The 13,859-nt window shown below is 49.5% G+C and overlaps 1 protein-coding gene across 2 annotated transcripts in view; it reads left to right on the top strand.

Moving 5' to 3' along the window:
• The window catches only part of Vwa5b1 (von Willebrand factor A domain containing 5B1), a 56,205-nt gene that overhangs the window by 14,081 nt on the left and 28,265 nt on the right, over nt 1-13,859 (top strand). For both annotated transcript variants that reach the window (XM_021161535.2, XM_029475849.1), the window contains exons 4-8: nt 699-954; nt 3,152-3,297; nt 3,601-3,732; nt 4,320-4,444; nt 8,966-9,142. In XM_021161535.2, coding sequence (XP_021017194.1) covers nt 699-954; nt 3,152-3,297; nt 3,601-3,732; nt 4,320-4,444; nt 8,966-9,142 — 836 coding nt within the window. The remainder of the gene's footprint in view (nt 1-698; nt 955-3,151; nt 3,298-3,600; nt 3,733-4,319; nt 4,445-8,965; nt 9,143-13,859) is intronic.

Genomic DNA, 13,859 nt, shown 5'->3' with positions numbered 1-13,859 from the left:
ACACACACACACACACACACACACACACACATACACACACACACACACACACACACACATCTGTAAAATGCAATAAACAATCAAACCCACACAGAGCTAAAAAGTTGCATACCAAGAACTTAAGCCATCGTAAGTTCTGGAAGCATAGCTAATGATTCCTGCTAGTGAGGAAACTGAAGCTCAGAGAGAGACAGTAGAAGACTCAAGGCCACACAGCATGTTAGTGGCTTGGCCCATGCCAAATAGGCTGTGGTGTAAAGCACAGGATGCAATCAGGTCATTGGCTGTTGTGGATCCAGAGGAAGCTGAAGATGTTAACCTGAGCATCCAGATGTACACAAGGATAGTGCCTTCTGATGTGTCTGTTGTGAAAGGTCCTGATGATGTCAGAGGATGGGAAGGGAGTCTGACTGGGAACCAGGTTGGGGGGGTGGTGTTAATGGATGGAGGGAGGTGGTTGATGAATGGGTAGGACTAGCCCAGTGGAACTTAGAGAAATGAGCCAATCAGAAGCATGGGGGCACAGATCCATGCCAGTGAGCTAATACCTGGCTGAGCAGCTTAGGCAAGGCAACCCTCCATGTTGGGCCTCAATTTCCCCATCAGCAAAAGGAGGCTGCCCAAAGCTACCCCATGTCAAGTTTAGAGGGGGTCAGAGATGAGGTCTGAACAGCACCTAAAGCCAACTTGGCACTTAGGGAACTTTCCGGAAGAGGAGAGTCCCATCACACCGGGAAAGGTGACCTTGGATGAGGATCTGGAGCGGGTTCTGTTCGTGGTTAACCTGGGGACCATTGCCCCCATGGAGAATGTCACCGTCTTCATCAGCACCTCCTCTGAACTCCCCACGCTGCCCAGCGGGGCTGTGAGGGTTCTTCTGCCGGCCATCTGCGCCCCGACCGTGCCTCCATCCTGTACCCACAGGTTTGGCTCCTCCAGCCCACAGCCACAAGGGTAAGGAGGCTCTACCCAGACTGGGACCTGGTCAGGGGCAGCAAGAAGGTGACAGAGAGGGGCAGGGGAGGATTTTGGGCCTTCTTACTTTCAGAGTTCCAGAAAAATCTCCCTGGAAAAGCCCCATCTTGGTTCTGGCAGAAAGTGCAAGGCTTTATACTTCCCAAGGGTTAATTTTCAATGCATTTAAGAGGGATTTTTCTGACTTACTATGTGGTAAGACCTACGACCAAGTGTTAGGGAGAGAAGAGACAAAACAACTTGATTCTTGCTGTTTAGAAACTTGGAGGGGAGTCAAGCTTGGTGGCATTCACCTTCAATCTCAGTACTCAGGAGACAGAGGCAGACAGATGGGTCTTTGTGAGTTCAAGGCCAGCTTGGTCTGCACTGTGAGTTCACCAAAAGCCAGAACTACATAGGTTGACACCCTGCCTCAAAGCCAACAACAAAAATTGAAGAGATCATTATTGCCATGCAACAGTCCTGTGATTTTTTTTGCATGTGTGTAAATACATAACTACTGGGGTAAGCGTTGTGGTTGGGGAGAACTCCTTTATGCTAAAAGGATGAGGAAGGGCTCCCAACCTGGGATCCAGAGACCAGGCCAGGCCTCACTGACAGCTTGACAGTGAGGATGGGGTCCCTAGGGAGGACCTGACTGGCAGCAGGTGACAGACTACAAGGCTAGGATAGCAAGGCGGAATGCATGGGGCAGCTGTTTTATCTAGAAGAGACTAGGGTAGCATTAGTTATGTTCTTCTCCCTCTTTCTGCCTCCTCCTTCCTCCTCCTCCTCCTTTCCTCCTCCTCCTCTTTCTCCTCCTCTTCCCCTTCCTCCTCTTCTCTCTCCTCCTCTTTTTCATCCTCTTCCCCCTCCTCCTTTCTCTTCTTCTCTTCTTCCTCATCCTTTCTCCTTTTCCTTCTTCCTCCTCTTCCTTCTTTTTCCCCTCCTCTTCCTCTTCTTCCTCCTCCTCTTCCCCTCTTCTTTTTCATCCTCTCTTCCCCTTCCTCTCCCTCTTCCCCTCCCTCCTCATTCTTTCTCCATTTTCCTTCCTCCTCCCTCTTCCACATTCCCTTTCCTCCTCCCACTCTTCCTCCTGAACTTCTAGGGACAGAGCCCAGACTCTTACACTGACTATATAAATGCTCTGCTTCTGGGGAAGCTACGAAAATGCCACCAAGAAGCAGGTGGCAAAGCCAGACTGGGCAGGTATCACCAGCCCATGTGTCGGTTTGCAAGCACTGCCCATGGGGCTACAGTGTGATTTTAAAAGGCAGAACCTCACTGGGACATTCTGGACTGTAACAGACCAGAGAGCCCTGGTGAACTAGCCCCTCACTTCAGCTGGCAAAAATGATGGGTATGTTCTTGACCATCTGTACCACCCCTCTGCCCATGACCCTCTCAGATGCCTAAATCTGACACAGGGAAAATTAGAAAGCCAGCTGATACAGTGTTTGCTAGGCCATAGGAGGGAAAGGATTCCTGTTCTCTGCCAGGGAAAAGGGAACTGGACAGGCCAGGAAAGCAGTTTGACTCTGCTCATCACGGGCCAAAGAAGACACAGCATGTACATTTTACATTAGCGGTGGTGTTTGTGAGTGTAGGGGAAGTGAGCACAGACCAGTGGATGGCCCTGTCTGCCATGGTGTTAACAGCAAGAACTCCCTGAGTGACAGCCATGCAGGCAGAATGGGGGGGGGGGGACCAGGTCACTGAGGTGCGTGACAGACCACCGACACAAGGCAGTGTGACACTACAAGTCATTGGTACCAGAACCAGGCAAACCAGGCAAGCTGCCAGCTCTGCCAAATTCTAGCCCAAGGCCCTTGGGCGAGTCATTTCTGCCTGCTGGGCCTCAGGTCCTCTCGGGAAGCTGGGGCGGGGTGGGAGGGGGGTGTTGGGCACTGGTGTCCTCCTCTTGGGTCTGTGGTGAGAACGGTTGAGGCACTGGGTGTGAACCCATGCCTGCATCTTGACCCATCCCAGGTACTCCTTGGAGGTAGTTATAGCTTCTTTCTGTATCCAGGTCCTCCCCAGATGAATAAGATGGCAGAGGCCCTGGGATGGGAGGAGACAGAGCAGTTTGAGAGTTGAGGTCTTCTCATGCTGGCTTGCCTCTATCTGGGCTTCCTCTTCCTCCCTTCTCTTCCTCCTCCTCACTCTTCCTCCCCCTTCTCCTCCATACCCTTTCTAGCAAAGACCCACACTGCTTCGGCACCCAGACCAAGGACTCCTATAACAGGCTGTGTCTGGCCACTCTCCTGGACACAAAGGTGACCAACCCAATGGAATATGAATTTAAATTTCAGCTGGAAATCCGTGGGCCATGTCTGCTCGCAGGTAAGAGGGAGATGCCCCAGGCACACACACAGAGAGGAAAAAAAGGCCAGAAGAGAGAGAGACAGGGCTTCGGGCCCAAAGTCACCTGAAAGATGTGGGAGGGGGCAGAGCGTAGGAAGACCACCTAACCAGATAGAAGTCAGAGGTCAAGCTGAACCACTCAGCTGGCTGGGCACAGAAGTTCATGTTAGGACTGACCTGTCAATCATCCCCAGGCTAAATCTCATGTGTCTGCTCTGATCTCCTTTCTCTCCTGCACTCCTAAGTCTGTTCCTCCTCTGTCCCGTCTTTTGCACCACTCAGGGGTGGAGAGTCCCACTCATGAAATCCGAGCAGACGCAGCCCCATCGGCACACTCCGCCAAGAGCATCATCATCACGTTGGCCAAAAAACATACCTTTGACCGGCCAGTGGAGATCCTTCTCCACCCTAGCGGTACTGTATCCCACGTGGGGTTCCCCTGCCCTTCTGGAAGATTTCTTAGTCAGTGTAAGAGTTGGGGGCATGTGGGAGATGGGGGAGGGCAGGAAGGGATCAGAGACTTGCCCTCAGGGAAACTGTATCTATTTGGCAGAGCCAAATTCCTAGTCCCGGGTGTCAACTGTCTGGGAGACCTTGAACCCCTAGGCTGCCTGAGGAGAAGCTGTGAAGCTTCATAACAGTTCACCCTCAGGGAGTCATCTGTTGCCTCCTCAAAAACTCACAGAATGTCTGGCCCTGGAAAGATTCCTCAGGCATTTGGCTCAGCCCCAGTCCATTTATATAACGTACCCATTCCATAAGGGTAAACTGAGGCCTATGCAAAGAAGGTGGCGCTAGGCTCCCTCAGCTAAGGAGTCATCCCCTGACCCCTGCTGCTTCACATTCAGGGATGTCACCCTCTTCTCCAATTAGGAACCCACCCCCACCCGTGAAGAAAGCACCCCTAGACTGCAGCCCCTGCTATGCCCCTCACACCCAGATACGATTGGGTATTGAGATAATCAATACTCAAGTGCTGAGCATTGATTTCATCTGTGCAGAACCTCACATGCCACACGTCCTGGTGGAGAAAGGGGACATGACCCTGGGGGAATATGACCAGCACTTGAAGGGAAAAGCAGATTTCATTCGGGGGACAAAGAAGGACAACAGCGCGGAGCGGAAGGTGAGTCACGGGTGGCAGAGCAGGGTGGCAACGGGAACTTAGTCTCACTGAACCATTGAGGGCACTTAGCCCAAAGTGGAGGACATGACTCCCCTGAGGTCACATCCTAAACTGGTGGCAGAGCCTAGAGAAGGAGTGAGAAGTGTTTCCTTCTGGGGTCCTGGACACCACATGGGGGAGGGAGTAGATTTGATGCTGCAGTCACCTCACTTGTTCCCCTGCTGGATCAGCTTCTGCTGGTATCCCCCAATATCCGTGGGCCCGGTGGGGTTTGAGCTAACTACAGATGCCGCCTTGGCCTTTCTCCAGGTCACTCTGTCCCTACAGCCTCTCCCTCTGCTAAGTATGCTCCTTGTTCTTTCTCTGTCTGGGGACCTCACTACATTTGGGTGTCTCTTACAAAATGGATAAAGGAAGGGGCAGGAAATTGAGTGAAAGGTTTATTCCCCCTACATTCCCCAAGTCCTGCACAGAAGGGTAAGGAGGCACTCACTGGCTGCAGGAGGGAAGGACAGTGCTGAACCCACAACCACACACTGAGCCCTGTGATCTCTCCCCACACATGGTACATATCCTGAATGCCATGGCAGTACTTCTCTCTCTACTGACTCATTTTCTGATGAGGAGTCTGAGGTCTAGTGCCCAGTGTTGCTTCTAGAGTTAACACTGGGACTTCTGGGGCTAGAGGACTCATAACACTCCTGGAACGGGGTGCCGTGGTGCAACTGTGCTTAGCTGATCCTCGCCTTCTGGATGCCCTCGACGGTACAAGGGATGGAGAAGGGAAGTGGACAGGGAAACAGGTGACCTGACTGCTTGCATCAACCCCACTGTGGGACCCCAGTGGAAATCCCTGCTGGCGGAGACGTAGGGGACTTGGTGTAGTCATTAAGATGAGAGACAGACAGACAGACAGACAGACAGACAGACAGACATAGAGAAGGACAGAGCAGAGAGAGAAGACAAGGCAAGGCAAGGCACTTGTCATCCAGATGAATTTGCTAGAAAGGGAAGCTGAGTTAGGTTTCAAGGATAAGGACAGGCACAGCATGCCAGAGGTGCCATCAAGTTCCCAGAACAAATGATGGTGTAGAGAGGGTAAGCCCCCCACCCTCACCCCCAAGGCCTGGAGATGGCTGTCCTAGCTGCCAGACCTTAAATCAATTAGCTCTGGGACCGCTGTGGCAAATGAGAATTAATTTACCACCTTGGGTTAGTTATGCAGACAGCCCGTATTCTCCAGAGTTCTGAGAAGGGCCGTGATCAAGAGGCAGCTGCTCAGGACTGATGAGTTCATTGTAATTGGATAATGGCAGCTTGAGGAGCTGTCAGGGAATCCAGAGACAAGAACCCACTCCGTTCCCCCTAAAAGGCAAAATCAGGTTGCTGGAAGAAGCTCCCGCAGCTGACAGAAGTGGCTGGTCCTGCTTTGGGCTCTGTCATTCAAAAAGCCAAGCTGGGCAGTGGCCTTTTGGCAAAGGAGCCCTGAGTGAGAGGGAGTGGAGGATCCACAGGTGAGAAAGAAGTCAGGGAAGGGCATCCAGAGGGTGCCCAGGGCACCCAGAAAGGACGGGCAATGAGCTGTCCATAGCTTATTTAGCAAAGAAAGGTGTGGAGGAAGTGGAAGTCTAAAGAGAGACAGAGACTGAAACAAACTAACCAAACTGATTGGCTCAGAGATCAGAAGCAGACAAGGCACACACACAGTGCGGGGCAGGGGTTGGAGAGGGGGGAGGGGAGGGGGGCTGGAGATGGAGACAGAGACACAGAGAGAGGGAGAAGGAGCGATCCAGTGTTTCCTTTATTCATTTAACAAACACTAATTGCCCAACAGATATCAGGCTCTTTCCCAGTACTAGAGGAACAGCCCTGGACTTTTATCCCTCAGAACAGGAAGACCAACAAGTGAACACATTGGCTGGGAGAGGGGTTGGTACCATAGGAGAAACAGGACCCAGTAACATGTCGGCAGGGTGCTCTTTAGACAGGTGCCAGGCAAATGCTCATCTGAGAACAAGACCCAGGTGGCAGAAGTCCCCCAGGGAGAAGAGTGGGCAGAGAGAACACAGGTGCCAGAGGAAGTGTGAGCAGAGCCCAGTGGTGCACAGACTCCCAGGGCTTCATAAAGTACAGCTTAGAGCGTGGGGCCCAGGGCAGCTGTTGCCGGCTGCTGTGTATACATGGGCCACAGGAAAGAAAAGTGAGGCCAGCCAGAGGTGACTGTGGAGGTGTGGTAAGAGAAGACCCTGCCCCCAACTTGGGTAGTTCCACAGAGACAGCAAACGTCTGTCAGGTAAGGGGAGTCTGTGCTGAAGAATGGGCTGGGAGGGGTCTGGAAGAGAGAAACATTGTAGACAACTGCTGGGACTATGGCGGGTGGTGAAAGCTGATGCCCACTGTCGGGATGGAGAAGGGGGATGTGAGATTGAGAAACAGACACATCTGTGTGGATACAGCCTTGGGTGGAGGGAGTGGGGATGAAGGAAATTGATCCAATTCAGCGTGGGCTGAGTGGAGAGTCAGAGAGAGGAGCCTGTAGCGGCCTGTGGTCTCAGGGCCTCAGGGCAGACCACCAACCCCAAGCATAAAAATAAAGAAGGCCAAAGGGTAAGGGCTTTTGCTGGACAAGCTGAGAGTAATCTCCCAAGCCAACATGATGGAAGGTGAAAGCTGATTTCTACAAGCTAGCCTCCAACCTCCACAAGCACAACCTTGTGTGCATATGCACACACAACGATAATAATGACGCATCAATTTAAAGGTTAATAAGAGTAGAGACTGGGCTAACGAAGGGTCCAGTGAAGTGTCTGATGTGTACGTCCCATCACCAGCACTGACATAAAAACCAGGCACACAGAGGTCACAGGCTTGTGATCCTAGATATGCCCATATCTGATAGGTATGGACACACACATGTGTGTGTGTCTGATAGGTATGGGCACATATATTATATATATTGATATATGATATATGCATGTGTGTAATGTGTGTATGTATGTATCTGATAGGTATGGGATATATATATATATGTGTGTGTGTGTGTGTGTGTGTGTGTGTGTGTGTGTGTGTGTGTGTGATAGGATATCACCTATCAGGCTGGTGATATCCAAGTTGAGAGACTCTGTCTCAAAATCTAAGGTGGAGGTGAGTTGCAGAAGACACCCAAAGCTGACCTCTGGCCTCCTCATTCACACACACAAGGAGACACACACAAAGATAAATCCAAACAGATAGACTGAAGCTCCTGTGCCTCCTTTACTGATCCATGTCCTAACTGAGCACCACAGAGATCCTTGGATATGCAAGAAGATGGGGTGCAGTGCAGTAGCTAGTGTGCTGGATAAAATCACAGCATATGCTGTATTCAGCATGCGAGGTGCCTGAATCCCCCATGGCAGCCACGGCAGCCACGGCAGTCATGGCAACAGCAATGGCATTCTGTCTGCCAGGCAGCCAGAGTCACAGCGGTGGTGGTCCATCTTCATGGCGATTCCACAAGGTGTCATGTCCTCATTTCATGGATAAGGAAATCAAGCAAGTATATCCTGGATGGGGAAAGCTTTCCAAACATAAAAAATATGAAGGAGAAGAAGGAATTTATCCATGGGAGAGATCCAGAAAGCAGGGACAGCCGAGCTCTCAACCAAGGTGAACCAGAGACGGGGCTTACATCCCAGTGTGAGCTTGAAAGATCATTATTCTGTTAGCGGGTTCCCCCCTCTTATGCGCTAATATATAGCTCATCCTCACAACCACGGTAAGAGGTGAATGTTTTCACCCCACTGTGCATGTTTGGGGATACCCAGAGGAAACACTTACCTGATATCACACAGTTGGATGGCATCAGAAATGGGGTTCAAACTCAGAAATGTGCAAAAGCTATGCTTACTGTTGCAACCTGTGACGGGAGCCAGGGACAGCCAGCCTGGAAGGTTTTGGCATAGACTGTAAGTTGGATCTAGCTTTGTGAGTGCGTGGTGCTTGGTGAGTGGTGGTGGGGGGGGGGGTCAAGGGCTAGCATGAATCCAAGGAACCTTTAATTGGCCAAGTGTTGTATGACCTTTGCCAGGGTGAAGTGAATTCGTGTCTGTGCACCCTAGATAGGCCACCAACAATGAACTAAAGAAGTAATTCAACCTCAAGTGTCAACTAATAAACTACTGAGTTACAGGAGCATGGTTGACTCAAAGGCAAGCTGCCTCCCTGAACAGCCCAACTGAGCGTGCACAATGACTCACACAAGCTGCGTCCTGGGAGATCCCTATACAACTTGGGCATGTTGAAGAGTCTCCTCTCCCCAGCAGTTAATACTTCTTCTAAAACCCCCAGGCAGAGGCCTTGTGAATCCTGTAGGTTTCAGGAGTTCCCTGAGACTTGTAACTTGTGTTGACTTCCCGAACCTTGTAAGCTTAATTTGCATCCTGAGTCTTGAGGAGCCTCCCTCCTCCCATAGAAAGAAATGTTTTAGTTAGGAGGAAAGTTATACTACACCAAATCCAAGAGTGTTCCCTTCTCCTCCAGACAGAAGTCATCCGGAAGCGTCTCCACAAAGACATTCCCCACCACTCAGTCATCATGCTCAACTTCTGTCCTGACCTCCAGTCTGTGCAGCCCAACCCGAGGAAAGCCCACGGGGAGTTTATCTTCCTCATTGATAGGAGCAGCAGCATGAGCAAGACCAACATCCAGTGCATTAAGGTACTGTGTGTGGGACTCTACCCCTGCTCCCTGCCCCCCCTCGCCCCCCGGAGTCAGGGCTTAAGTACCTCAGCTGTGCTTTCCTCTGCCTGGCTTCCAGAGAACTTTCTGTTCCAAAAGGCCACTTGTTCAAAATCAGTTTAAGCAGAGACACCTAAACTCAATTTGCTCCCAAAAATAAACCCCTTGAAGTGATGAGAGCAGAGGCAGAGATGCTGCATGTTTACAAGGCATGAGGTCCTTCATTCTCTGCAAACTTGTACTGCAAACCTGTTCTAGAAGAAGCCCTCTCCTAAGGCTGAGTGGGGAGGAGGACAGGGGCAGGGGGGAGGGGTCATCCATGTTCTGTGAGCCTAGAACACGCAGGCTACTGGGCTAGACCCTCAAAGTGTGGCTTGGTGTTTAATCCAGTTATTCTAAACAATCATTCCTGTTGTCACTGTTTCCACGTGAGGAAATGGTTCTCCAGACTTGTAGTAACCTACCCAAGGTCACACATAATCTGCAATCAAACCGGTGGTTGCCTGACCCATTCTCTCATCTGACATCATAGAGTCACTAGATGTAGCCTCTGCCACATGTTAATAGAACCCAATAGAAATGATTAAGCTTGCTCTGGGGAGGTAGCTAAGTCAGTGCTTGCAAGGACATAAATTAGATTCCCAGAATTCATGTTTAAAAAGTAATTTCCAGGTGTGGTGGTGCCCACTTGTCATCTCTGCATTGGGAGGCAGAGGCTGGTGGACCTGTGTGACCCACTGGCCAGTCAGTCTGGTAAGCCAACTTCAGTTCAATGATAAACCTTGTCTCAAAAACTAAGATTGGGAGTGCCAGAGAGCAGGGCCCAAGAACATCTGCCTTTCACAAGCGTTTGCACACATGTGCATGTACACATATACACACATTCACACACACATCACACACACATACATACACACAGACCACACATAATACATTCATCCATCCATCCATACATACATACATATGTACACACATAAATACACACAGATTCACACATATACATACATAAATACATACATACATACATACACAAACAGATTCACACACACACATACACACAGACCACACGTAATACATCCATATATACATACATACATACTCACACACATAAATACACACAGATTCACACATATACATACATAAATACATACATACATACATACACAAACAGATTCACACACACACATACACACAGACCACACGTAATACATCCATATATACATACATACATACTCACACACATAAATACACACAGAGATTCACATACATACATATATACATACACACACAGACAGATTCACACACATACACACATATCACACATATGCACACATGAGCACGTGTGCGCACACGCGCACACACACACATTACATTTTTTTTAATTTAGTTATTCTTTTTCCCAAATGACTAATGGTGGAGCAGAGCCCTGAATGCAGTCTTCTTAGAAAAAGAAAAAATAAAAATAAAAACAAAAAACAAACCAAGATACTAACATATTCACAGTCCAGTGACACTAGACTCACAAACTTCACAGTCTAGTGTGGCATACCAACGTGATAACCAGTCAGAGAGTTTGGTTTGTTCTCACTGTGTTGGAAGCTCCACCAAAAAAAGTGTGTGTGTGTGTGTGTGTGTGTGTGTGTGTGTGTGTCTGTCTGTCTGTCTGTCTGTCTGTGTCTGTGTCTGTCTGTCTGTGTCTGTGTCTGTCTGTCTGTGTCTGTGTGTGTCTGTGCATGTCTGTATAAATAAATTAATTAAATTAAATAAAACTGCAGAAGAATGGTAGAGCCCTCCTCACCCACCCCAAAGCCCATGAAACCCCTCTTCCCTATCAGGAAATCACTAATCTTGTTATGGAATTATGCAGTGTTCCCTTTTATTGTTGATTCTGCGGGTGTCTGTCTCCCCATCTGGAGTTATGAACTCATTAAGAGAGAGGACTGTCTTGTTGTCATCTGTCCTCATGTGGCCTATCTCTGTACTTCTGCATAAAACTCCTCATTCTATTTATTGGACTGAGTAATAGACTGTAGCTGAGGGAGATGGGGGAGGGGGACAAGAAAAGAGTGGGCTCTCCTGTCACCTGAGGCTTTCCTTCCCCTTTATTGTACCCATGAAGCAGGCTCTTGTTTCCAGGGCAACAGACTCAGCAAGGGGGCGGGACTTGAGTGGAATCAAGGAGGCCAGTCTTTTAGTCCCTCAGTATCCTTCTGAAAGCATTTGACACATATGGATGTGAGACATAAGGGTGGTTACCTTCTCCTACCCTGTGGGCTGCCAGAGGCGGAGGCGGGTGGGGAGCTGTCCATGGTGCTGGAGTGCTGGCGCAGTATCCTTCCTGATCCTCTGGCTCTCTGTATTCTGTTCTGCAGCCACACTGAGATACCCTCATGGTCACCTAAGAGTGGCCCAGCATTATAAACCTAAAACACTTTGGGAGAGATTTCATACCCTGCCCCTCCTTTCTGGGCTAAAGAAATTGAGTCCTTAAGAGGTGAAATGCTTGTCCCAGGTTCACAGGGCTGGCTGAGGGGCCCCTGAGCCTTCCAGATCTCTGCTCAGTTCGCATGCACGGCTTCTGAGAAGCGGGACATGCCCTCTGGTTTTAAAAAGCTCTCTTGTTGGAGTATGTCATTTCTACTACATGCCATTGTTGAAGGAGCAATCCGAGGGTCGGGAATCGATTCTGTCACAATTGCTATGTGGCTTTGGACGAACCGATTCTCAATGCTGGACTTCATTCATCTTTTCTATGAAGAGAGAAGAAAGGATTGATTCGGGGAGGCTAAATGTATGTCATGTGATGTGTGTCACGTGTTGTATGTTACATGGCCCTCTGCTCCCTTCTCCTTAGCCCAGGTGGACATCAATAACTGATCCTGTCTATTTCCCAACACCCCCACCCCACTCCAGCTAAGCCTGGACTATGTCTCTGTATCCTCCTCATGCAAGCACTCCAGGAAGTTATCATCATTAAAATGAAATTGTTTAGGAGCAAATAAATAAATAAATAAATAAAAAATCTCCTTTGTGGACGGCAGCCCTCCCCCACCGTCAGAGCTTCAGAATTCTCTGACCGTGCGTCTGTCTGTCCCATCCTTCAGACCCCTTTCCCTGTGGCATCTCCCCTTGCTTTTTCCTAGCTCTACTCACTGGGCTCAAGGTCATCCCTTCACAAACGTCTCAAGGCTGGCGCAATCCATTCGGCTAAGCATGACCCTTTCAGAGGAAGGCACAGAAATTACTCCGGGAAAGCCTTGCCAAGGGTGGTTGGGCACGGGATGTTTGAGTCATTCATTATGGTCCAGTGGGTAGAAGTTTTGGGGAAAGCAAGTCTTAGGGGGGAGGGAAATGCAAACAGCCCACGCCAAAGGGGAAAGGTCAGGCAATTTAATTTCCGGCAGCTGGTCCCATTCTTCAGCCACCGCTTGCTGCCAAAAGCAGGGCTTTCAGATTCTAATAGGTGAGAGTCGAGACAATCTGTCCAGATCAGCAGAGTCTCCTGCCAGCAGGAATATACATTAGTGGCTAATAAAAAAAGCAGATATTGACTGCCACTGTAGAGACACAAAATGCATTGACACAGGCAGTGCAGAGAGGCCATGGGACATTAGTGGAAGCATTTAATGTGGGTGTTTGCAGAGGGAGACAGAAGAGGAACAGTGCTGCAGGGCTATGGTATCTGTGTGGTGTAGCAACTGCTAAAACCAACTGACAACTGTTCGCATCTATATCCTAGAGTATTATGGCCTGTTTCCATGGAGCCATGCTGAGATGCCAGAAGATGGGGAAGATGGATATACCATATGGGGGTTAAGGGGCGACCTTTCATCTCTGCCTCTGCACCAAGGCATAGCCAAAGCAAACAAAGAGATGTATTAGGGGTTTTTTTTTTCTTTTTATTATATTTTATTTATATTTTTTGTGGTCACCCTGGGGTGTGTATGGATGTTAGAGGACAGCTTATGGGGGTCAGTTCTCTCCTTCCACCATGTAGGACCTAGGGGATTGGTCTCAGGTGCCAACCAGCCAGACCCAAAGCTGTCTTCGTGAAAGCCAAACTGAGACATCCAGGTTTGATGACCCTGAATAATACCTCAGCTTCCCTGGGCCTCCATCCCCTTCTCTTCAAGACAGGCACATTAGTGCTACTCCAGAGTCACTGGGCTGATAATAGCAACGATCCACTGTTTCCTCTGTGCCAGGCTGAGGCTCAGGCAGACCCAATGTCAAGTGAAGAATGGGAAGGTGGGTTTCTACTCAGACAGACTTATCACTGGGTATCACTGTGCTAGACGGCATGCTCTAGGTCGAATGTGACTATTAATTGGAGGGACTTAACACTATGGTGAGCACATCCAAGCTTCTGGGCACTGATCACCATAGTGGTCATCGTCACTGTCGCTTTCCTGCCCACCACCTCCACAGCTTCCCTTGCTCGCTTGCTTCCTTTGTATTTTGGTATAGAGTTGAGATACACAGCCCAGGCTGGCATGAGAGTCTCTGTATAGCCCAACCTGGGCATGAGCTAGAAATTACCCTGCCTTCAACTCCCCAGTGCTGAGCTCTCTCTCTCTTTCTCTCTCTCTCTCTTTCTCTTCCTCTTTCTTTTTTCATGTGTGTGTGTCTGTGTCTGTGTGTCTGTGTCTGTGTGTCTATGTGTGAGTGTCTGTGTGTGTGTGTGTCTGTGTGTGTG

Source organism: Mus caroli, chromosome 4 (genome assembly GCF_900094665.2).
Source record: "Mus caroli chromosome 4, CAROLI_EIJ_v1.1, whole genome shotgun sequence".
NCBI classification, from domain to species: domain Eukaryota; kingdom Metazoa; phylum Chordata; class Mammalia; order Rodentia; family Muridae; genus Mus; species Mus caroli.
Note: the sequence above shows the minus strand (reverse complement) of the source record. Positions and strands in the feature narration are given on the sequence as shown.